The following is a 26,121-nucleotide window of genomic DNA, read 5'->3' on the forward strand; positions in this document are numbered from 1 at the left end:
ACACACACACACACACACGCCACTCGACATGGCTGATCTCTGAGCATTTTACAAACCTTTATCTATTTACTTTTTCATAGGCTGCTGTTCTTCTTTTCTAACTCTTGGCTGGGATCTACTCACCGACTCACTTCACCTTAGGATGTGTGCTTCCACCAACCTCTTCTCCCTTTAGTGCTGACCTTTAATTTATGCCATGCCTAAAGAAATTCAATTCAGATTATTGACTTTATTCTGTAACCCTGAACTAGGTAAAATGGCACAGAAGACGGATAAATGAACTTTAAATAAAACTGAATTAAGTTCACACATGAGAAAAAGAAATCATCTGTACCATCTAAAAGTAGCTATTCAAACTATATTAGAAAGGTTAATGTGCAGAGGTGTGTATCTTGACTTGAAGAAATGTAAAATTACTTTTTTTTTTTTTTTTTTTTTAAAGCAAATTTGAACGAACACAGAAGGACATACAATGTTCATAGTAGAAAATCAACTAGTAACATATGAAAAATGTCTGTCTGGACTACAACTTACTGTATTCCGCTCACCGCTCTCCCATGTTTCTCTCTCAACTCTCGAGAAGTACATGTTCTGGCAAATGGAAAATACCTTAATTGAGAGCCGTAATGGTTTTGGTTTAAAGATAGACTCTTTGAAGCTTTTTTTCCTTCTTTTTTTAGGGGGGCTGTTTGATATTCAGGTTCTTTTTCAACTAAGTATAACAATGTATCATAAAATGTAATATGTAATAGAGACTTAAAAAAACACATTTGATGTATTTTTCAATCCAAGAAAAAGGAAAAACCCATGGAAAAGGAAAGACCTCCAGAAAAGAAGGCAGTTTGTTTGTTCTATTCAAGTTTTAAGTGTTCGAATTCATCTTCTTTTTTACACAAATCTCAAAGCAGTAGTGTTTAAATACAGCATATTTGAATGACGGATATTTTTATGGCGCAGGAAAAGGAAATGTCATGATGCATTAAACAATAACACAACACCACACCACAAAGCAGCTGTATGTGTAGGTGTAGCTGCCATGCTGTTTCATATTTGCTGGATCAGGTTTGTTAGTCCATTGCAAACGGCACCGCTGTACACATCGGGAACAGACAAGCGTCGTCACAGGCAACTCGCAATCCTTTGGTCTGCATTTAACTACATATTCATGCAATCAGCCGACCTTCGTACCAAGTGTATATTCTTCCATCCGTCTCACACCCATAGACGATGTGGAATCCGGAGGTAACTTAACAAGCGTGTCTTTGGATTATGAGCGCAAGCAGTGCCCAGAGATAATCCACACAGGGAGAGCGTTCAACTCCATGCATGAAGTCCCTTATCAAATCCGTGTCTTTACTAGAGTTTGGTTTGTGGAGAATGGAGCAGATCACCAGTCAGTCGTCCTCTCACTGGGTCCTGGAACAACATTCTGTAGAATCACCTTCAAAATCCACCTTAAAGTCTTTCGAAGCACTGAATGGTTTGCCATCTTTATGACTTGCTCACTGACTTTAATCTGGCCAGATCTCTTAGTGAAATATTGGTCAATCTTTTATTATAATCAAAAAAAAAAATTGGAGTCATTTTGTACTGAAACTTCTTTGCCTTGCTTTGTTGCAGGGGTTGGACACTATTACAGCCGAGCATTTCTTGATTACATCTACAGTGTCTGTGTACGCATATTAGTTTATGTCATTTGCTTTTACCTCCCCAGACAACACCAAACTAACATGAATGTGTGTTCAAAGTTATTTATGCCTCTGTTCACCTTGCAATCATAGGATCCACGCCTGTAAAATCACAAGTTCAGAACTACTTCAACAAAAAAGGACAAAAAGCCAACAGGTGACCGGAAACCGCCACTAGATAGTGGCACTTTCATGAAAGCCTAAAATGTCATCCATGATGAATGAGACCTTTTAATTCATGAATTCTCCCCAAAAAATGATCCTGGATTTATTGACATTTACTTAACGTTTTAATGTTGGGAAACTGAATTAATTAAATTCTACCTGATGCTGCAGAATGTCAGTGATACTGACCTGCAAGCCAAACGGGCGATTTCATTCATTATGAACCGGAGCTGTTGAAACTTTTCATCCCGCTGCCTCACATATCTTGTAGCAGCCTTTCTCCGCTCAATCACGCTCAATATGGCCAAACCGCATTTGTTTCGTCAAGGACTTTCTCCTGCTTCTTGTGAACAGGCTGAATAGAGAAACCGCTCCAGAGTTGGACCGACACAGAGCTGCTGCATCCGCCTGATAGGCACAGAGTGTGTATTACCTGTAGGCTCCGTCATTTTCTCTCAACTGTTTCTAACTTCCAGGCTTTATCATAAGACTGCAGTGACTTTTCTTACAGTGGAACTCAGCCACTCAGTCTTTCTCGTTAAAACCCCAACTGAATGTTTCCCTGTATTTCCATAGAGAGCCCCAACTCACACACGTCGCCCACAAATAATCTACTTGAATACTTCTACATTGACTTTTTCTTCTCTGGGTTTGCTGCATTTGGAATCATCACACACACACGTGTCTCTTCAAATTTGAAATCTCTTTTTGCCAACATCATTTGTTTGTAGCATAATAACGATCAAAATAAAAATGCATTTGTCTGAGCCTTTCTAAATACCAAAGGACTGTTTAGAATAGATCAAAGTATAATACTAGAAATAATTAATAGTAGTAGTTCATATAAAAGCAGGCATGACCTGAATGCAGTTGAATCATACAATTTAAAATAAAAAAAAAGTATGCCAATCCAGGCGAATATGTGTCTGTGTGATGTGTAGCAACAGAGTGTTTCCTGGAGCAGCTGAAAGCTCCTGTAGTCGTGGCACAAGGACAGAGAGCATTAAAAAGAACAGGAGCAGGTGTGTGAATGGAGAAGGGCTGACAGGTATGGGGGGAGCCAAATTACGGAGGGCATTGAAGGTAAGTAGAGAAAGCTTTTAATGAATACAATGAAGGTTGAGCAGCTGCAGGAGTGAGGCTGTGCAGTGGGAAGTCTCCTGCCAGCATTCATGAGGAAGACGTGATTCTCAACGAAATGACAAACTTGTAGAAACGTACAATCGTTGTAACAACAAAGAGTCTTTACATTTGTCCTACATTATAACCAGCCACAGAGCTGCCGTCTTGCTCTGGCCAGCGAACTGTTTCTTCAGCATTAGAATTATTATTATTATAACAGTTACTGTTTTACTGAACTCCTGTTTGCCGGAGGACACACGAGCGTAGTCCTCCTGAGAGCAGCATGAATGATGTTCACTGCATCAAAATCACCTTGTGGCGCCTGCGGTGAGTTTGCAAAAATGTTCTCAAACCTTTGCAGCACAGGTCTGCTGATATTTGTATGTTGGTAGTTTATCTGTTTTGTCGGTGCTTCTTCAAAGTCTTTGTTAATTATATTCAAATTATCCAGATTTTTGTGCTTTTTCCTCCCCCAAAAAACTGATGTAATTTTAGTTGTACTCGATGAGTAAATTAATTACCAAAGTGATGCACACACGCACACACACACACACACACACACACACACACACACACACACACACACACACACACACACACACACACACACACGCGCACACTGACGTACTGCTCAACTAATAACAGAAACACTTCAAAAATACAAGTCTTTGCACAAAATAACTCTATAGCTACTTACCAACTTGCTGATAACATTTTATTTTAATTAGCGTATTTGCGAGGAAAAAAAAAATGTTGTTCAAGATCAAGATGAGGATTGCTTCAAGAAGTACTTGGTTTTGTGTTAATGCATACTTAGGCGTCATTACTTTAGTAATGAAAGGGAATTTTCCGAACAGGAAAAAGATTTACAAGCGGCAGTTGAAACAATGATGCATGTTTGTGAAGCCAAATTGTTCAATTCATTTGGAAATACTGGTATAGACTACATGTGTATCATACAATAAGATCCTTCCAATAATTTCCATTATCTTCATTCATTAATTCATTTTTCTGTACTTTGCGAATCACAACTTTAAAAAAATATGAATGTTTTAACCATTCTACACATAGATGCATATTATTGATAGAACTAATTTTAGCAATGGCAACCACATTATTTGAATGTTCATCAAACATTTTCACAGCCTGTCATAAGCCTCAAGCCACTTTTTATTAGCGGGAATTCACAAGTTTCAAGAGTGTGACACATCTCAAATTATATAGCAAAGAGTCTCAAGGAGTTTCTGGACTTTAAAGTAGGTGATTCATTTCTGGCATTTTGAATGGCCTACCATTCCTCTGCTAACGCTTTATGCTATAGTTTTGTTGAAGAATGATTGCACAGACAATCTTGGGGCTCTTAGAAATTGTACAAACTCTTGCTACTCTCAGACTGCAATGTGCCTGAATATACAAATTAGCTGTTCTCCGCCAAGGAAATATAATAATGTTATCGCTCGACAGTAACAAACCACAACATTTTTATATTCAAACAATAAAAACAACAAATTATTATCTTACTGACAGGAAAACTCTCTTTGCAATACAGAGAAATGTCTTGAAAGGGTTAAATCCTTCCACAGATTCACGGTTAAAAGATTTTTTTTTTCTTGTCAGTAATCATGGAAATAATAGTCGTTCTAGTTTTGCACAAAGAGATAAATTGCGAGATTTTCCATGAAAGCCGTCGGTTTTGAAGCTTTGTAATCAAAACTGAATAGTGTGTGTGTTTTGCCGTCACAATGTGGTCGCCACATCCCAGGGCATTTTTGAACATTATCTTTCCCAAACACCCCCCTCACCCTCACATGGGGTGTATTATCTGTTAACCAACCAATGAAATCACATCATAAGAAATATCTGTGGCGGTAGCTCCGCTGCAATACCATGTTGACTCCACTAATCTTTAATGAAGGACTTTGTGCTCCTCTGCGGTCTACCTGAACTCTCATTAAACTGGAAAATGTTATAATTTTGCTGCTTTTCCGGCGTGATTCATTCCCTGCACCTGTTGCCTCATCTGAAATCTTTCACTAACAAACACACTTGAAAGTCTCTTTTCAGTGTGGGCAGTGGGAATGAATCCCGCTCCGCCGTGTGCAGTGGTGAATTTTCAAACAGGCCCACATCTTTGCAGCTACGCACCTCAGCTTAAAGTGTAAATAATGCTGTTTTGTTGCTGCCGTTCAGATGATGAAACCCTCTCTCATCACCACAGCAAATGGAGAGCAAATTGGTTTCACCATGCGACAGGGATGAAAGTAATTACTGCTGCCCATTATCTATACACACACACACACACACACATACACATGGGGATAAACAAGGGGGGCAGAGTACAGTGCGGCACACAGGATCTGTTGACAAACACCCACAGAGTAAAAGGCATATTACATTACAGTGTGTATGATGATATAGTCATCTCAATGAAATGCCCACACAGCCAGCAGGGCATTTTACATCCTTTTCCTGTGGACGCTGCCACACACAGGCACAGTCAATGCAGATTTTTGTTCTAATTAAGCCCCCGCACTGCCCACCTCTGCTCCGTTCAGGCTGGCACGTGCTGCTGAGGCTAATTCCTTTTAGTGCAGAGACAAAACATCTTGGAAGTGTTCAAATGGAAATGGTTATTTCAATGTTGCTCATATTTCCAATGGTGCCACCACACAGAACGCACTGGAAATACCAGGAAAGGTCACCAAATATGCTTCAGATAAGAAAGGTCATTGTTCAGTTTTATGTTCATGTATTTAGACAAGATCTCATTTCAATGGGTTAAAGTGCAGACAAACTAATGCAAATTCATTAAACTTAACGTCTATTTAAATGGCCCTGCTTCTACAAAGGAGCCAGTCAGAGAGATTGTTTGTCTTCAGACTATAAATGACAAGGCAGCACCTGAAGTCGTGGCTTTCACATTGATTTATTTTGACACCCACCCCCTCCTTGCATAGGCCTGGTATAAGAAGCGCCTTCAGGATCGCCCCTACAGTGCAGGACTTCCCGCGAAGCAGCACCACAATGCATCCTTGTGTAGCGATTGAACGAATTATGTTAATATTACAAACTGTGCCCCCTATCCAAATACAAAACTAGCGAGAGTTGCTATTAATCCCAATCCCCCCTTGTCAAGTGTCACTGCAGTGAGTGCTTAATCACAAAAACAGAGAGCCCAGAGAGGAAATGAAATGCATCAGTGGCTCTGCAGCTGAAAATGACAATCAGCCAGTTCAGCGATGCCTCTGATGATCAAGCATATCAATGAGCTGAGGAAAAGGGACCGAGAGAGAGAGAGAGAGAGAGAGAGAGAGAGAGAGAGAGGAAGAGAGAAAGAGGGGTAGTCAGTGGTCTAAATGTAGGTCACTCCACAGCATGTGAAGAAGTAATATAAGAGCTTTAGGTGACACAGAGATTGATTTGAAAGAAATCAGCTCATGTCGAGAGGTTATCGGGAGTCCACGTTCCTCAAATGCAACCTCGTAATTGTTTACTTTTCCTATGATACCGAGCGTGCCGTTAGCAAGAAGAACCATGGCAACACTGAGGAGGGAGAGACTGCAAGGCAAGAAAGCACTGAATGTAAATAGATTAGTGAACAGTGACTGTTAATATCAGGATTCCTTTTTTATTATTATTACAAAAGTATGCCCACGTTAGGTAAACAACTGTTTTTCACATGGTCAGCTGCTGTTATACTGTTGTCATATAAAAACCTTGACATTTCAGACTTATTGTGGGGTGTTAAGGGAGTTGTGGGTACATCACTTTCTCGAACAAAATAGTCCTTTCTTACTATTGTTCATGGTTTTCCACTGTGGAAACAATCTGTCCTCCTCACTCCGCGTACAACTACGACTTTTTTCCCCCCCTTTAAATTCTCTCTAATCTTTCAAAACCACAAAAGGAAAGATGATGAAACATTAAGAAGGATTTTTTTTTTCCTACCTGAAATACACACAGCGGGTGAATACACCCAGTAGATTTGACACAGATGGATGTGTTGTGGATTTGGAAAGTATTCCTTTATAAGACAGTACTCATCAGAGACAAACACATTTTTCTGTCTATATAAAACACTCCGGTGAATGTTGAATGTAACGCAGTTTCAATTCACCATAGGTCCTGCATTTTATTTCTTATAGTCCCATTCAGTATGACAACAGTGCTATGCCATTTCACTGAGACAAATGTTGAGTTTGAGGACACCGGTCTCTTCTGAGGGGCATGTTGTTATAGGGATATGTTGTAAAAATAGCATGATGTAAGATGGAGAGCCTCTCAGACACCTCAGTCTGCACCGAATACTTTTGATCCCCTCCTCTAACTCAACGACCTGCAATCCCTCTTTGCACAGCAGTCTTGTCATTAGTGTCATTACCATTTTACCTCCGGCTACAAAAAGCAGGAAGAGTGAGACGGAGGGGGTGAAAGGAAGAATGACAGCAAGACAACAGCAGAGCGAGGAAGGGAAAACATCGGAATTGTCAAACGTCTTTCTTTTCAGAAAATCATTTCTATAGTGTAAAGCCCGTGTAGATTTTCAGTGATGATGGGAAAAGCAAAGGCAGGTCTAAAAATATCGACGCACGGACAGAATCACTGAGTTGGATTTGAGCGAGGGAGGTGTTAGGAGGGGACAAAATAACAGTCGGATTTCAGCTCCATTACCCCCCTGAGAAAAACAACGACTTACTTCAACATGACGGGAAAATAATAGTGTGCAGATGCTGAACATTTCTATAAAAATCATTTAATGTGTATCATACTGATTGATGTGTGTCTTTTAATATGATCAAATTAAAATGATAGTTGCTTCTCTCTGTTTATGATGTTATGATGTTTTAAAAAAAAAGGAAACCCGTTCGCACATTCCTAACTAAAACCACTGACCTTGAAAGACTGACTAAAGGAAAAAAAAAAGATGTGCGACAATTCTAAACTGTTTCAGTGTGCATGCACATTTGAAGAAATGACCTTCACCGAGCAGGCCTCAATAAATTCTACCGAGGGGCCAGAAACATATGAAGATGCTGTGCCAGGGAATGCAATTCACAAAAATTATTTATTTGCAAAAAGTAATCACCAAATTAACTAAAGCAGATGGAGTCTGGGAGTCTGGCCAGAAAGAACAAAAATAGAGGGGTCATGGGCCAGCTGGACATCTCTGAACGAACAACCAAAAACAGGACTACAGCGAATTAACAGGAAAACAACAATTGATTTCCTGTGGTGGTCGCGGGCCACACTGTGGCGAACTGATTGTTGCTCTCGCCTCACAGCAAGAAAAGACCTGGTTTGAATTTGGTCCAAAAACAGGGCTTTCTCACTTAAGTATTCACTCTAATTTGCCTGTCGTGCCCCATGACCCTGAGCTAGATGAATGGGTATAGGACATAAAGGTATAGATTTAGTTTTAGTTTGGAGGTGTTTGAAATGTATCGCTGGAATCTACACTTTTCTCACCGAGCCGGAAAGTGTGGAGAAGTAACAGTGGTAAAATGAAATGAGACTTGTCTCCGCCCCACATCTCATCCTCCTGTTAATCATGCTCCCTCTAAACAATAGCACTTTAAGAGGGATTTCTCTCTGTTCTCACACATAGTATGGTGGGATTGGCTCCAGCGACGCACAACCCTGAATTTGAAGAAGCCAATATGTAAGATGAATGGTATGGAACAGAAATGTCAAACACACTTCAGTTCAGGGCTAACTTATTAAAGCTCAGTCTAACCTTTGAGACTTACAAATATATATAATATTGTCTGGAAAGAGTCTATAGACCAACTGAATGATTTCCGTTTGGATGGATGGATGGATGGATGGATGGATGGATGGATGGATGGATGGATGGATGGAAGGATAGATGGATGGATGGATGGATGGTGGGTTCGGTTTCTCCCTTTCACCAAGTACTACTCTGGTATTTTACTCAACATCCTGCAGCCGATCACTCAGGCTGCAGACACCTGAGAGGAGCGAAGAAGAGGAGGGAGGGAGGGATCATATAACTGTGAAGATGAACATGCTTTTGAAGAAGGATCAGACATTTTTTCTTTTCAACAGCCATCAGCACACTAAATAAACCGAAAAGAAATCATGTTGAGAACTGCCATTTCTATCTTGCACTTGCTGCATTTTAAATGCCTTTTAAAAAATATATAATATCTATTTCAATGTAGATTAATATGAAAGCCTGCTGTTTTTATAGCGGTGCCATGTGTTTTTATGTGTGATTCATTTCTTTGTCTTGATTCATTTTATATTCTTTCCTATGCGTTGAAAATAAAGGAATTCTGACGTTGATATTGTGTGACTATTTGCTGTTATTGATGCATCTTGTTATTCTGTTACTTACCTTTATATTAAGGACTACATACTGCAGTCCACCAGAGCTTCTCTATAAAAGAAAAGATGAATAAGTAATGTCCCGTTTTTAAAACTTCCTTGAGCTCTGGCTCCACTGCTTGAGGATTGCGGTTCGTATTCATCCTGGATCATGCTGATACTTTAGAGGCCCTGACATTGTCCTCGTCTTTCTCCTCCAAACTTAGCCTCGTTGTTTTACAGTCTCCTCAATGAAAAGCGTGTGTCGTACAATCTGCAATCTTGTTAGACATTTTTTGGCAAGAACAACTGCACAAATGACTGCTGAGCAATGTTGTTTACATTTTACTTGTTGCTATCTGGCACTGTAACAGAGAGGTGTCTTTTTTTTTTTTCTTTTTTCATGCTGCTCCACATCTTTTGTTGCTGTCAGGTCTTTAACTAAGCCTGCCTGAGTGAGCTGTTTTTGTATCTCGCTAAATTTACCGGTCTGGTGAGAGATCTGTCAGCCGTGCTGCAAATTCCTGCCAACAGTTTAAATCAGTCGTGCCTTTCAGGCCTTACTGTCATATCCGCATTTCTGTCTGCTGTAAGGTCAAGCACGATATAGCACAACAATAACTCACATACAAACTTGGCCTAAAAGTGCCAGGTCTTATCAATTACTGTCTGAAAAAGAATGTGTTCTTGCCCATCGGGACTTAAGGTCAGAAACCTTCCTGTTATCAGAAATATTTCTGTTGCAAAGAGTAAATCAGTTGTGAAGTGGCCACTAAACAGAAGGTCAACCTAAATATCAAACAGTTGAAAGAGTCTGTAAAAGTTAAAGAATGATTTTAATTTTATTTGTTTGTCTTTTGAGGAACAAAATGTGTTTTTGGTGTTCATTTGTCATGAGTTTTGTCATTATATTTAAACGAGGCACTCGTAGAGAACAAAGCTGCCTGTGGATCATGAAGCCACCTCTGGTTTTTTTCAATTACGTCTAACCCCTGACAGAGGCATCACACTGTTTTCTGGCATTTTGCACATAATAACATCATCTGCTAAATCTGGCTATCAAGCTGACATCCTCCCACCCTCTGATTCTTTTCACTAGAGGGTGCCATACACAAAAATCAGCACAGTAACTGGCATTGCAGACTCAGTAAATCACCCCATACCTCGCTCTACTCCTTCATACTCAACCCCATATAATTCATTTCCCCTTTTCCTGGTGCACTACAGAAACATGTAGTCATGCACTGCAGCAATTTTAAAATACAATGAATGGACTTGTCAAAGTGGATTGAGCTCTATCTCCATGTTGAGTTATGGGCTAAAATTATCTCATGATTTGGGAGTACAATCGAGCACAAGTGTAATATCGCTGAAGAAAGATTGATAGCCACCAGTAAAATGCAATTTCATCCCGCTGCCAAGAGGCACGTTAAATATTTGAGTACATGAGCCTCCTTCATGGCATTTTCTGTAATGCCTCTCACATCATGAAACAACATAGGAGCACAAGTGGAAATTACAAAATAACTTTATTCATATAAACAACTACAAAATTCAATTAAACAAAGGGTTGTTCGGCAGTAGGCAAATTAGATGATGTCGTATTACACTGTTTCACAAAAGCAATATCAAAACACATACAAATAGATAATAAGTTAATCTGTATTCTACACACAGCGCCTCTGCTTTGGGTTCAGAGAGCTCCCTCTGCCTGTAAGAGGAGGCACAACTGTCCTGAGATTCACAGTTTTTGTATGGTTTGTTTGAACTTTCATGACCTTGCAAGAATATTTCTAAGTTTACTCTTCAGTGTGAACTTGTGTTTTCACACACACTCCCACACAGAACGTTCCAAATGGCCTCTTATTTACAAAAGATTTCCGAGCTGTGAAGACTGAGACTAACACTGCATAGATGATTCATTCACACAATCGGAAACATGTAATATCTTTTTTTTCTTTAATTATTATTTCAGTGCTCCCAGTGTGGCAGAGTCCTTCCCCTCAGAAGAGTATGGAAGCGAGGAGCGTTTTGTGGTGGCGTACGAGGTGTAGAAAGGGGCAGAGGAGGCGGCGGAGGAGGATAAACGAGGCATTGTGGAAGTGGAGGAAGCGAGGCCTTGTGTCGGCCTCTCAGAGGGGCAGTAGGCTGGAGAGGAAGACCTGCCCTTGCTTTGCAGGCTGCTGCTGCTGCTACTCTGAAGAGGAGAGCTGGAGGTTTTTGGGCCACGGGTTAGGGAGGACGTGGAGGAGCTGGAGAGAGGCGAGGTCCTCAGGCCGTAACCCAAAATACCTGTGCTCATCAGAAACTCCCTGGAGCCGTAGGCCGGAGGAGTCGGCCCCCGAGAGCCTGGAGGTCGGATGTTGTCTGGCGGCAGGCTCCTCCTGCTGGGGATGTCGTAGATCCCCATATCTGGGCCATAGAGCGCCTGCGATCTGGCTTGGAGACGGAGCATCCTCTCCCTCTCCTCCATCTCCCGTCTCTCATGAAGAGACGCCATGATAGTTTTGGTGAAGTTGTCATAGCGTGCGGCGGCAGACCGTGGGGGTGTTGAGTCCTGCTGAACGAGATCCCGGAGGCTGTCTCGGAGACTTTGAGAGCCCATGTCCCGCATCATAAGACCTGGAGGGGGGATGTCTCGTGATGTCACGCTTTGGGAGGCAAGGTCCCTCGGCATCAGCCCTTGGAAAGCAGGAGAATGATCTCTTTGAATGAAACCTTGGAGCGACGGGGAGGGATCCCTTGAGGACATCCCCTGCAGCGAGGGCGACGGGTCTCGAGGTTGTGGAGACTGTCTGGCGACGCCCATAAACACGGGACTGTAGGAGTGAGGAGACGGCCGCTGCATGGTCCCGTCTGCACCCAGGGTCATAAAGTGAGGGTGGTAACCGACTGGAGGGGCACCTCTGGAGGCCATGAGCTGAGGGTCTGCAGGATGCATGAGGTTGTCGTAGGTGAGGCTGCTGCTGCTGCTGCTGCTGTGGTTGGCCAGCAGATTGGAAGTGGCGATGATGCCGGGTGGGGGATTTGATCCCACACCGTCAGTGTGCATGGCAGTCAGCTGGGATTTGCTGCCATGGCGGCCACTGTGTTTTAGAGTGAGAGAGCGGGAGTTGAGGGTCAAAGAGTTGAGCTGCAGCGAGCTGGAGGCTGTGCTGGTCTGTAGAGACGGCTGGATGGGCAGGCCGGCGTGATGGCTGCCTCTCACTGGACTTTCTCTAGACTGAGAGCGGAAGTCAGGACCTTTGTTGTTCCCTTGATACTCTGATGTCTTCAGCAGCTGAACAAGATGACACCACACAGACAGCGAAGTCGATCATACATCAGTCAAATCAGAGTGACTTTACATTACAAAGATTGCACTACCTTCTAAGCGATAACCGAGAAAAGAGCTGGAACAAACAAAAGTCACCTGCTCTGGAGGAATGGGTGATGATCCTCTGGATATGGCCTCTAAGACTGGCCGCAGCTGTGGCACAGTGGGAATTGACGCAGGAATGATGGTCTTGTGATGATGTCCAATATCTGAAATTGAAATTAAATCCTTGTCAACTGCATACGTTGGATCAAACTAAGAAAAAATAAGTTATCAGTTTAGCACCCTGAATTCATAAATATATCATACAGATTCTCTTCAAAATCAGACTGATTAGACTTACAACATACCTAACCTGTTTACTCCCAACTTTTTAATTCGGTTATCTTTCCTTTATTGTAGAAATGTCTGTAAAGGGTTATTCATTTAATTTAGAGCATCAAGTGGAATCACAGATTGCTTTGGCTCATTTGTACACCTTCCAAACTTAAATGAAATGGACAATAACACAGGACTTATCTCAGTGTTGATTCATTCATTTCAGGCATGAAAACACAAATGAATGCAGGGTGAAGACAGTAGAGGCAGATATGACAATGGAACAAAGGGTGTGCATTGAATGATGCCTGTGGCAGGAAGAACTATTGACTATTCATGGCTGAAACTGCAGCCCGTCAGTGAGAAAAGCACAGATGTGGAGCAAAACTTTCTTACGACTATAAATTGATTTGTTTCTTCACATTAACCTTTGGAGCAAAGTATCCTGATTAAAGCTCAAAACTGGAAGATCTCAGTTGCCGGGGGTAACCAAACCCATCGTTTTTCAGGTTGATCCTCTACAGGGTCAGCAGGGTGTTGAGGTAGTGCTCTCATGTCACAGTGAGAAGGTTGCGGGTTCAAATACTGGCTGGGACCTTTCTGTGTGGTGTTTGCATAGTGTCCACACACACGCGTGTGTGTGTGTGTGTGTGTGTGTGTGTGTGTGTGTGTGTGTGCATTCTTTGCTTTCCTCCCACCGTCCAGAAACATGCAAGTGGGGTTAATTGGTGACCCTAAATATGAGTCCATATGAGTGATTGTGGGAGTGTGTGGTTGTCTGTGTCTGTGTTTGCCCTGTGATGGTCAGATGACCTGTTCTGGGAGAGAGAAAGGAGGGGCCCCAGCCCCCCTGTGGCCCTGCGGTGGATAACGGGGTAGAGGAGACGGATTGATGAGCTGCAGTTTTTAGATCATATTGCTGAAATAATGAGGCATCCCAGCAGCCCCAGCTGTTCCACTTGATCAAGTTCTGACTTTACTACCCTCTAGAAGTCCAGAAGAGTAGATTAATGCAGACCAAGGGTTGTTGCCACAGTAGTTTGTGTGCAGTTGAATAATTACCAACTCTGGCTGTAAGTATTGACATTTGGTACTGTGTCATTAGCACTGGTGTGGTAGTGTGTGGTGGCCACTGAATATATGTGTTGTTCTACAGTACCATCCACTTGGCTTTTCAGGAGGCCATGGTCTGGTTTTGGTGGCAGCGGCGGCGGAGTTTTCTGTTGTTTGATGTCTGACAGTTCGACAGCTCCAGTTGAGGACCGCTGGCAGAAAAAAAAACAGAAAAGAAAACACGAGGGATTTATCTTGTACTACTTGACAACTGAGGTCACAATCCTCGGACAGGATGTTGAGATGATATTTTAAGTATTCCTGCATACTTTATTTGGGAGCTGCCGGCTCTGGATTCCATTGTCCCTGACTTTGGCTGGCATCTGTCTGTCAATCTCCGGTCTCAGGAAGGGAGGCTGAACATGGATGACTGTTTTCTTACACGGCCTCGCTGTGTACCTGGTGCCCCAGGACAAACAAGAGGCAGCAAAGTATTATCTTTGTTACAAGGTTTCCTGCACTGCTGAGGATAAAATGGGAAAAAAAAATAATGCTTCGTACTTAGGAGAGATGGGACTGCAAACCAGATACTCCAGATTGTTACAGCAACCTCGGGTGAAAGGATTTACTCCGCCTTGAAACTTCCCAGTAACCTATGAGAGCATAAAGAGATATATTATTATCATTGTACTTCAACTGTGCCACATTTCCACTGTTCTTGACAGGGGCTACATGTGGGACATAAAAACTGACCTGTTCATTGGTGGTGCGTCCTCTAGATACCAGATACAAGTGGAATCCAGTCAGGCCCAGGACGGGGATGAGAAACAGCCCTGATATGCTGATAACTACCAAACTGGAAAGACCGATAAGGAAATCTGCTGCATAATGCGATCGACTGGACAAGCATTGCACATGTGTCTTGTAGGATACGTGACAGTGCAGTGCAGCTTCCACAGCTCGTCCATGTGGTGCAGGACATATATGAGGCCAAAGCTGAAGACACCAATCATGTGAAAGGTAAGCGACAACAGAAACAGAAAGAAATAGCGATAGTTTCGCCTCCCGATGCAGTTGTTCACCCAGGGGCAGTGATGGTCAAAGTCCTGAAAGGAAAACATTTATATATGAACTACTTTGGTACTCTGAAAATCCAGAATTAATTTGTAGCTTGAGGGATGCCAAATGTGCTTTTCTTTTTTTTTTAAAAAACACTGTCAGTTTAATACAGACTGTCGGAATCCTTTTTCAAATTGTATTCCTACAGAGACCACAAAGGATCTGAGAAAAGGATTAACCTGATTAATGAGATCTCTCTCTCTCTCTCCCTCCCTCTCTCTCTCTCTCTCTCTCTCTCTCTCTCTCTCTCTCTCTCCCTCCCTCTCGCTCTCCCTCTCTCTCTCTCTCACCCTCTGTCCATCACTCACCCTGCAGAAATCTCCTTTATTGACTTTCACCAAAGCACATCGCTGCGTTCACTCAAAAGCCGGCCCCTGATCTGTGCATCCATGCCCCCTGTTTAGTATTTATTTAAGCTTTACAATTTAAGTACACCACCAGATTGGTATTGTTTTGTTTTTTTTAATAGTTTTATTTCAGACACATTTTTTAAATGTGATATTTTTGTCCACATCCTCACCTCCACACAGCGGTCACAGACACTGCAGTGGGAGCACCGCGGAGGTCTGTAGAAGTGACACGACGCACACCACTTCATCCGCACCTGAACGCCCTTCACATCGACGTTCTTGTACAGCGGGGCGCGGAACTCATCATCCTTGTCCTCGTCTTCGCTGGCTGGGAAAACAATATCGGAAATTGATGAAGTGACACCCTCAAGCTTTCAAAGAATGAATGAGAGCTCTCTCTCTCTCTCTCTCTCTCTCTCTCTCTCTCTCTCTCTCTCTCTCTCTCTCTCTCTCTCTCTCTCTCTCGCTCTCTCTCTCTCTCCTGCTGTCAGCATGGCATCGCTTTGATTACAAACCCATTGGGAGCACACCAGCATCCATAAATGTTGCCATGGTGAAGTTGGCCAGCACAAAAAGGAAAAGGATGGCACAGCATGGTGGCACAGCGGGGCAGATGGTCACAGCCAGCCATGGGCATCTGAATGTATAAACACAAGAGATAAAAATAAATAAATAAATAAATAAAAAATGAATAAAAACTGACCCCTGCACTCGTGTTCATTCAAAGCACTTGTTGTAATGGGGGTTGGCAGTGTTCCTTTAGCCTGTTTGTAAGTATTCATCCCTTAAAGGTTGAGGTTAACACAAATCACAGCTACAACAAAGATTTTAAGGGATGGTCTTTATCTCATTCATTGTGACGGGAGCAGTGGGTTCCAGAGCAATTGTTTATAGTGAACGTGCCTCAGGGATTAAATAGGGGTAATCTTTGTGCGCCAAGCGGTACCCACTGTAAAAAATAAAGCAAGGGCAGACAGAGAAACCTGAGGCGGCGTTTTGCGTCAGGCTGGTAGAATTATGCTGGAGCCACATAAAGCTTCACACAGAGTGAAAGGTAGAGATGGTTGTCTCCCAATCTTAGGTTGGTGGTTTAATCCCCCATCTTCTAGTGCTCTTGGACACCTGGACCTTAAATTGCTTGCAATATACAGTAGATCAGACATGTTTTGTGTGTCAGTGTATGGGTGAATATAGTAAACAGTTTTAGGTGCTTTCAGAGTGCAACACACTGTATAAGTGAAGTCCATTTACTTGCTTTTTTTGTCATATTCAGGGGTGTTACAATCAACACAACTTCCAATACTCCATTGTATTGTTAGTCATCAAGTACATAAAAGCCTTCAGTCACATATATTAGTGTTTTGTAGTTCATTTGCACTCTGCACTGTTTTCTAATTCCTTATAACACTGTATTTGATCAGTTTTCCTGTTAAAAAAAAAGACCTCAGTGATGATCATGTGTTACACTGATACTGACAAAATGACAAAGAAGGAGAAAGAAGAGGTGGAGTCCAATGTGGATGAAGGTGGAGTACATCCTGGACAGGTCATCGGTCCATCCCCGGGCAAACAGAGAGACAGACAACCACAGATCACACCTATTTAGAGAAGCTAATGAGCCTCACACATATTGTATAAGAAGCCACAGTACCCAGAGAAAACTGATTTACACGCAGACAAAATGCAAACTTCACACAAAAAGATTGTCTGCATCTAGAACTGAACCAGGATATAGTTGCAGGGAGTCAAGAGCGCAGGCAAATACTCCATCTCGCAGCTATTTATTCAGTCTAATGTTCGTAAGGTCTTTGAATCACAAGGCTGCAGGTTCGATCCCCTAACTCCACCTGGCCGTTTGTCAAAGTGTCCATGAGCAAGCCAAAACACCAATTGCTCTCAATGAATCGATTGACCTCCTTGCATGGTGTGTGACAATGTATGTGTATGAATGAATGTGACGAACAATGTAAAGCCCTTTGGAGACTGTTAAATCAGTGGGAAAGTATTACATAAGTGAAATCCTTTTACTATTAAAAATGGAATAAACTGGTAATAAATAATGAAAGATGGTCATAAATAGTTTCCACAGCCCATCATGTTATCTGTTTAGAGGTTCTTACTCATAAAAATTTGATTATTCAAATCGTTTGTCGCCGTTGCACAGGTAAAACATGCAAACCGCACACAGGAAGGCCCATCCAATTTTTGCAACAAGGCAAAAGTGATAATTGCCATACCACTTTGCAGCCGGCAGGATCATAAATTATTCTAGATAAAACGGAATATACAAACACTACATCTGTAGATTTGATAAACAAACATTTTGAATTTGCCTAAAATTGTAATATTCTCATGATGACATTAATCTGAGTGTCCCGTCAGGATTTTAACCAGCACAAAATCTTCAGACTTCACTTATCTCCTTCGCCAGCTCAGTGGATGTGCTGAATTATATGGAATGGGTGAATGATTATATCTTTACTGCGTGAGATTAGAGGGAGGGGCAGTGTAATCAGGTTAGGTGGGAGACGGAGAGGAAAAGATTCACTGGATTATATTAACAGTGTTTGATTGAACGTCACAACCTATATACTGCTCAGGGAGATCTGTGAACGGTACAAAGTGTGTGATTGTATCAGCATATAGAGAGGAATGTACGATTTTTTAATCTTGCTGCAGGTTTTATCAGGAAGATAAAAGAGTACGACATCATGCACTTTTAAAGAACTGACTTGATCAGCATGTGAGGGAGTGAATTCAAAGTCCAACCGAAAGTGAGACAAATTCAAGTGAGATTGTCCGGTCCACCAAACCCCTGGACTGGCTTCAGGCGGTGGGGGAGGGGTCTCCCCCACCCCCCACCCCCCCCAAAAGGAGCGCGCCTGCTGATGCTGTGCCAGCTGCAAACCCAGTAATCCCTGGATTATAAACTCTGGATTACAGACCATTTCTGCCAGTCCAGTGCATTGTGGAGTGCTCCCCATTAAATGCTAAACACCGAGTGTGCAGTGAAGGCCATATATCACACACGGGAGTGCACCAGTGTGCTGTATGTTGTCCGCCATGAGATAAATCCGGTTGATTCATGACTCGTGGTGTACAATAGGAAGACTCTCGCTCTCGCTCAAGATGAATCAAGCTTGTTCAACAGATGTGAAAAAAATCAATACGCAACTCTAGATTTTCTTTCAGATTTGAAGAAATTTGGGACGATGACCCGATCAGAAATTCCGACTGCAGCAATATGTGATGAAATGACTAAAGGCCATCATGTGATCCCTCCACACGCAGCCCCCACTTCCTCCTCGGGGGCCTCCATTCAGGATTTGTGTCCAAGTTGGTGTCACCAAATGTGGTCATGTTTGACATGTGCTTAAATTGTCATAGCTGATCAGTTCCGTTAAGCTGTGTAACTCAAGCTGGTTAGTTAAACACGCTGCTCTCACCGTGCCACAAAAGAAGTTTAAAAGCTTAAACAAAACCCACTAAAAAGAGACTGCGGTAAATGAGACCCTCTTCACCATTAATTACGTTTTTTGATTAAAATATTAGCAAGAGAGTGACAGGAGAGGCCTTGTTTTGTTTTTTTTTCTTTATAAAGGTCTAAAAATAGGGGCAGATTACGGCGTCAAACGCCTCAGTGCCGGACGGAGGGCCTCCATCATTGGTCTGAGACCATCTGGACGGCAGGGAGAGACAAATCATTATGCTGCGGCGTGGCAGGACAAGCCCCACCTAATGAAACCGGCGGGGCAGAGCTCTATTAAATCACACAGAGCAGTAAGCTGCTCTGCAATCTGCACGCCGGCCTCATCCCTGCAGTGGGTCAGTGGCACGGCAGACGGGTTCACCAGTGCTTTCAGCTGGACCTCCCTTTGTGAAATACTGCCACGCGCACATGAATGACATCACTTGCCTGTAATCTGTCACATTTCGAGAGACGACATAAATTCACCGGACACTTTCCACACACTCCTACGATACGTGCCTCAGTATGTACAACCGCATCCACATTTGTACCAACCAAACTTCTCCTCAATCAACCAGAAAGGACTCGAGGCAGACAAACAGCCATTGGTGTGTCGCACCGATAATTATGACGCTACAAATGTATTATTAATGTGTTATTATTAAAGGCTTCAGCTTTTGTAAGGTTGTGAGAGGAGGTCTGCAGCCTTTATTAAAGGCTCTCTGGGTGTGCTTCAAAGGTTGTGAACCACTGCTTTATAATGCAAATACAATACAATCATATATAATTACATTTGAATTACTATGGTTATTATCATTTACTTCATATACATAAATAGGTTACACTATTTATAATTGTTGTCATTGCTATTTTTTCAAACTCATTCCAAACTTCCTTTGTTTGTTCTTGTGTCAGAAAATACACACACACACACACACACACACACACACACACACACACACACACACACACACACACACACACACACACACACACACACACACACACACACACACACACACACACACACACACACCTGTTGTTCTCATCACTTTCTGCCTCTAGTCCCACTGTACATTTTGTTTTCAGGACACCAGTTGACTCATGTGAGGTAAGAAAAACTTGCTTTTTAATTTTTTTTATTATTATTTTACTATTATCATAATGCATTTATAGAAATATGGACAAATGCTCACCTCGACAGGTTGGCTGACAATTCAGCTCTTTTATTTCAAACTGATGGCTCACTCTAAATGGAAACGCTCATTTCCTGAGCAGTAAAATGTGGCCTCTGTTAATTTAGCGTCCTCTGGGGTTTTGCTACTTATTTGTTTATGATCTCGAGCTAATGAAGGTCATCCTTTACTATTGTTAGCCGCCCGAGATGTGTAATAAAGTGTAACAGGCCTTACTTCTGTTGTTAAACCCTATTTCTCTTACAAAAAAAAATCTTTCAAAATGTTTGATGAATTCCAACAGTAATAATTCAGAGTAAGTTACAGTGAGTGTGGCCTGTCATTGGTCTGCATGCATGGCTTCCTCTCTTGATAAGCAAATTGTACAGTGTCCAGGCAAAGTGGGACATAATACAATCACGGAGGGGATTTTTTTTTTTTTCCCCTGGTCTTTCTCCGGCCTGTGATCTTTGTGGGAAATAGGTGGTCCGCCTCAGTTTAACAATGCACCAAACCCTAAACGCTAACCCAAACACAAGTTCATGGACAGAGGAACAAAAGAAGGAAACCAGGAACTGATTAATTTGATCAAGAAAAGGAAAAACAAAAAGCTCGGATGATTGTAAAGGTCATTGACTGACTCTAAACAAACTTGCAGTGGACATTGAAATCTGCACATTAGGCTTATTTCTGTAAGAATCCTCATTTTACTGAGTAATCAGTTCAAATGAAGTGTAAACCTCAGGGCTGAGGGTCCTGACAGGCTGCTATTCATTTATTACTGCATGTCTTATCATTTGTTAGGGTCCTTACAGCGATACTGCTCATGAGAAACCAATGTCCTTTTGACTCATTGCTAGTAAGATGCTATACATACACTGGTACAAGTAAAACAAGTAAGTTTTACGATCAGAAACATGTGACATTAGGTGGAATTTATTTGAAAAATGATAAACCTTCTGCCAGTTTAGATAAAAATGCACAAAATACTAGCAATTTGAGGCAATTAGAAAACAAGTGTAACATTGTAATCAAGTAGTAAATAGTGAACACAGTCAGATTGACATACAGGACATTTGGATTCCTCAGTCAGAAACTATCTGATCTGCAGAATTATGTTCATTTTCTAAGTTTGGTTTATAAGGCTTTTTATTTTTTATTTATTTTTGCTCTAAATGCAAATGTAATTCCACAAAGAAGCCTGAATCCTTGAATCATCACTTGTTAGTTCAATCATTCTCTGATTGCTGGTTTGGCTGGTTTAGCATTGCAGTCCCAATTAAGTCGTCTCATTTCAATCCATCACGTCAGCAGGTCATTGATTTTCTTTTTTCTTTTTCTCTCACAGTGTAAATGAATTTAATCGGGAGATTCTCAACCTTCTTGAGCCTGTGAGCTTCCCTCTGAGCCCCAAAAGTCCCAGACAGACCTGTCAGGTTGTCACATTTACAAGCCTCAGGACTTTAACATAGAGATCAGTTTGATTCCAGACTGAACAATTTCCATATGAAAAGAAATACGTTTTTGTGATAGATATACATCAGCGATCAATATACACTCATACCTTCTACATACTATGAAGGTTTAAATCTACAATTTGTGTTTATGTTGATTTTATGAAATCAAACTAAAGCCATGTCATTTTATCGAAAATGTAACATCAAATTGTGCCATGGGCAGATATCAAGGGGTGAGACCTGAGGGTCTGGACCCATACTACCTCAGAAACAAATAATCATCTTATCATGAAATTATGTAATATTGAATGATAAATCCTGAAAGTATTTCTGTCAAAAATGAACACAGGACGCATGTGTGATGCTGTAAAAAATATATGGATCGAGTAGAAGTCATGGTGATCTATTGAGGGACCAAACCCAAAAACAAGAGGACTGCGAGCATTTCTCATACATTTTGGCCATTTTCAACAATACAAAACAACACAGATGTCTTTTTATGTAGCATGAAGCTATATTTGCACTCACTGTCCCATAAACCACAAATTCTGATTTCTCCAGCAAAATCAATCAACTTTACAGATGTTTAGACATAAAACAGTACAACATATAGCGTGAAATACTGGACGTAACGAGAGTTGCAAAGCTACAACCAGTTGATGGCGAACTGAAAGATTCCAGACGACATTTACCCAGATGGGGGGGAATCACATGGCATCAGCCAGAGGATCCTAATCCCATACCCCCAATCTGGTGTCAGATTCCAGTTGAAACGGTGCACCGCTGGTGAACATGGGAGAAACTAGGGCAGATATGGCTACAGAGGTCAGGGGTCAGCAGACCGTCACAGAGCCGATGTGAATCCTCAAGTCAGTGTGTCAATAGTGGATATAGGCAGATTTTCCATATGGGAAACAGTATTGGGATGATACTGTGCTCTTCTTGATCTACACAAGTAAAAGCTTCAAAATGATGTGACTCAAGAGAGAAAAAATAAAATCTGACAAACCAATATCATCATTTAAATTGGATTGTGAGGGTATTACAGGATAGTATATTTAATAATTTTTTCTTTTTTTCTTTCTTGCATGCCAGTGCTGGCTTTAGTGCTGTCTCTTCATCCCCCTGCTATGAACATCTCTCCTCACAAATAGGTCAAAAACACGACGGCTAAAATTAACTTCTGCCACACTTTCACCAAATTTTCATACGAAACCTCGATTCTGATCAAGACATCCCATCTTGACACAAAGTCTGCCTCTGCAGGATGTGTGTGTGTGTGTGTGTGTGTGTGTGTGTGTGTGTGTGTGTGTGTGTGTGTGTGTGTGTGTGTGTGTGTGTGTGTGTGTGTGTGTGTGTGTGTGTGTGTGTGCGTGTGTGTGTGTGTGTGTTTTGATTTTCCTCCGGCTTCATTTCCGACACATATGGGTCACTCTGATACACGCTGATTGTGGGTGGCTTATCCCCTAAACTGTGCTTACTCCGAGTCCTCAGGGTGCAACTGTGCGGCCACCAAACTACAAGCCAACCAGGTCAGATGTGAGCCGCCTCTGATGGCTCTGCCAGGACAGCCCAGCCAGACAGGAGGAGGAAGAAATGCTACTATATTTAACAGTTATAAGGTTGGTTTGAGCTATTCACAATAAGGTAAGATTGCTAAAGAAGAAGAACACAAATTAAAAATGGCAATACAGAGATGGTGGGATTTTAAATAAAGGAAAGTTAAAAGTGAATTTGTGATTATCTAAAGACGCATGAGAGGATTGTCGATTCCAACATGTTGGAACGGATGGATGGATATGGATGGAAGTTTCCGTGAAGCAGACACACACTGCAGGTGACAGGTTGTTGCCCCCCTCCCCCCGTCCCCCCGTCCCCCGTCCCGTCCCCCGTCCCTCCTCACCGGACTTGGTGGCACTTACGTGAAGACAAAGAAGAGGGAGGTGGACCCGATGAGGAGGCAGGCGGCCGTGCACACCGGGATGAAGGCGCTGGGCTTCAGCGCGTCTGCGCCACTGGCGGGCATCCTTTCCTCTGCGCACTCATCAGCGGCTCATCGCGGCGGGAGAGACGGCACCGAGAGACGGAGAGAGTCCGTCATCAATTGCACCGAAATAAAAAAAAAAAAAAAAAAAAAAAACCATAGTCAGAGGCGGAGTGGGAGGAGGAGGAGGAGGAAGAGGAGGAGGAGAAAAGCCCGCATCCCGCTCCGTCCCTCCGTCCGTCCCGGCCAGCAGGCAGCAGCGCACAGATGTCTCCTCCCGTCTGTCCCAAAGGTGGTGCTTTTTACTCATGAATGACGTGAGGCTGCTCCCGCTGAGACCCCTCCTGTCATCCCGGGCACGGAACCACACTTTACACGCTGTTTCGTCACCGTCAGGATTCATCCTCCAGTGCTGCAGCTGCTGAACCAATAACTGAGATTAAACATGTTGAAGATGCAAAGACAAAACTGCTTTTTTTTATTTTTATTATTGGTGATCAATAACTTACTGAGCAGCAAACAATTACATTTATCTGTCAAGCTGTGGAAAGTTCACCAACACATCAGACTCCAGAGTTTTAAAGTCATGATCTATAATAGGTATTGCTTATATTATTTATTGTTATTTACATTGATTACAGATAGATAGATAGATAGATAGATAGATAGATAGATAGATAGATAGATAGATAGATAGATAGATAGATAGATAGATAGATATTTTTCTCATGAAGATGTGAGTGATGGGATCAAAAGGTGACATCTCCTTTATGCTGTTTGCTTGTTTTTATTTTGGGTTGAACCAAAGGAACCACAGAAGCGTCACATACTTTTTCAGTCTGAATTTACATTTTGCGAGAGAAAACTTAAAGCCCTAACTGATCAATTAAGAGTTTTGTTTGAGATCTTTCTCTGTATTTTCTTCTTTCTTTGTACATATTACAGCATATGTTCAGCTCCAGTCAGGAGAAAGTTTCTTAGGTTGGCTCTAATGAGAACACACACCTGTCTCTCAGTGGGACCACATGATGGCGGCTATATGAGGGAAAACCACGTGGGAAGACGCAGTTTGAACTCTGTGCCACGATTGGGTTGGACTTTGTGTCCTTCTCTATAAATACGAAGACTGAAACTTTCCCTCCACGTCACAAATTGGACCTCAGGGTGAGAACGTTGCCGCGTCTGATCTGCAGGGATGGACGTGGAGGAGCTGATCGAATCCATCATCAGAGCGCTGATGTTCATAGCCGGAATCATAGGAAACAACTGGCTGGCGATTTGCTCGCTTCCCAAGCACAAATCCAGCATCCGCACCAATGAGGTACTCTTCATCAACCTGGCCGTCTCCAACCTCATCACCAACTACCTGGTGGACCTGCCGGACACCATGGCGGACTTCGTCGGGCGCTGGTTCTTGGGGGAAACCTTCTGCGGCGTGTTTCGCTTCTGTGCCGACCTCTCTGAGACCAGCAGCATCTTCACCACCTTCTTCATCAGCGTCTTCTGGTACCAGAAGTTGGTGGGCTCCCTGAAGCGTGGCGGCGCGCCGGTGCCGCTGGACAACCTGCGTCTGGTGAGCGGCCTGCTGGCTGGGAGCTGGACCGTGGCCGTCGCCTTCAGCATCCCGCACTTCTTCTTCGTCACGGTGGACGGGAGGAACGAGAGCGAGGACGACTGCTTGGACGTCTTCCCCAGCGCCGTAGCCAGGCAAGCCTATGACATAACTTATTTAATCGTGGCTAATGCTTTCCCCCTCGCTGGGATTGTGTTTGCTAGTGTCCAGATTGCCGTCACTCTGTTCCAAAACCAACGACGCGTCCGGAGCCTCGGCTCCGATCCTAAAAAAGAGACGGTCAGAGAGGACAAGAAGACTGCGGAGGACAGTCGTGATGACAAGGCCATTCCTGCCCCGGGCACCTCGGACGATCTCAAAGTCTCCGCGTCGGTAACGAACGTCTACACAGGTGCGTCTGCTTCCACAAGCGGAGGCCTTTCAAGTAAAACCCCCCGTGCGTCACCACTCCAGGACGCCGACGGCAAAAGTGGAGCTCGACCAGGTCAAGCGAAGCCCGGTTCGAACTCCGGCACTCAGGTGAGGGCTGCCAAGAGCGTGGTGGCTGTGGCCAGCGTGGTTCTGGTCTGCTGGCTGACTCATCTGCTCCTGCGCATCACCAACAACATCCACACTTCATCCATCGTTGTGGAGGTGGCCAGTTACATCGCTGCCTCCTACACCTGCATCATCCCCTATATCTTCCTGCACGGAGTCAAGAAACTCACATGCTCGTGTAAAAGATAAGAGAGACCGCGTTGATCTGTTCCCCTTGAACTTCATCAGTAGTTTTGTATTTAATGTTCAGTGTGCTGTTCAGAGGAACGTGAAAGAGCTGCTCTCCGTCTCTCAATTCCTCTCGATTCACATGCAGTTGAGATCCAACCCCGTCCGTGACACGCAGTTTCAGCAATGTTACATAATTCTCAAAGCTTGACTGTTGGAAGTTAACCCAGTGTCAAAGATCTCCCACATACAGAATTTATTTTCATCTGTTTTTGGCAACTCTGCATGTCTCAGCGTTTC

The 26,121-nt window shown here is 42.8% G+C and overlaps 2 protein-coding genes across 2 annotated transcripts; one reads left to right on the plus strand and one right to left on the minus strand.

The window, feature by feature from the left end:
* Positions 1-10,813: 10,813 nt before the first annotated feature.
* Positions 10,814-23,820, minus strand: zdhhc8a (zDHHC palmitoyltransferase 8a). Its single transcript, XM_080476250.1, has 10 exons — positions 23,482-23,820; positions 15,974-16,095; positions 15,629-15,786; positions 14,923-15,095; positions 14,743-14,845; positions 14,551-14,642; positions 14,319-14,448; positions 14,096-14,201; positions 12,715-12,827; positions 10,814-12,582 (listed from the first exon to the last, which is right to left on the minus strand). Exons 1-10 carry the CDS (start codon positions 23,583-23,585, stop codon positions 11,269-11,271), a joined length of 2,415 nt encoding a protein of 804 aa, XP_080332376.1. The 5' UTR covers positions 23,586-23,820; the 3' UTR covers positions 10,814-11,268.
* A 918-nt stretch (positions 23,821-24,738) lies between these two features.
* ora5 (olfactory receptor class A related 5) lies at positions 24,739-25,842 on the plus strand (the record flags this gene model as incomplete). The annotated part of the gene is made up of 1 exon (XM_080477635.1): positions 24,739-25,842. The coding sequence occupies one exon, from the start codon at positions 24,739-24,741 to the stop codon at positions 25,840-25,842; it is 1,104 nt and encodes a 367-aa protein (XP_080333761.1).
* Positions 25,843-26,121: the final 279 nt, after the last annotated feature.

This window comes from Lipophrys pholis (genome assembly GCF_963383615.2).
Source record: "Lipophrys pholis genome assembly, chromosome: 12".
In the NCBI taxonomy this organism is placed as follows: domain Eukaryota; kingdom Metazoa; phylum Chordata; class Actinopteri; order Blenniiformes; family Blenniidae; genus Lipophrys; species Lipophrys pholis.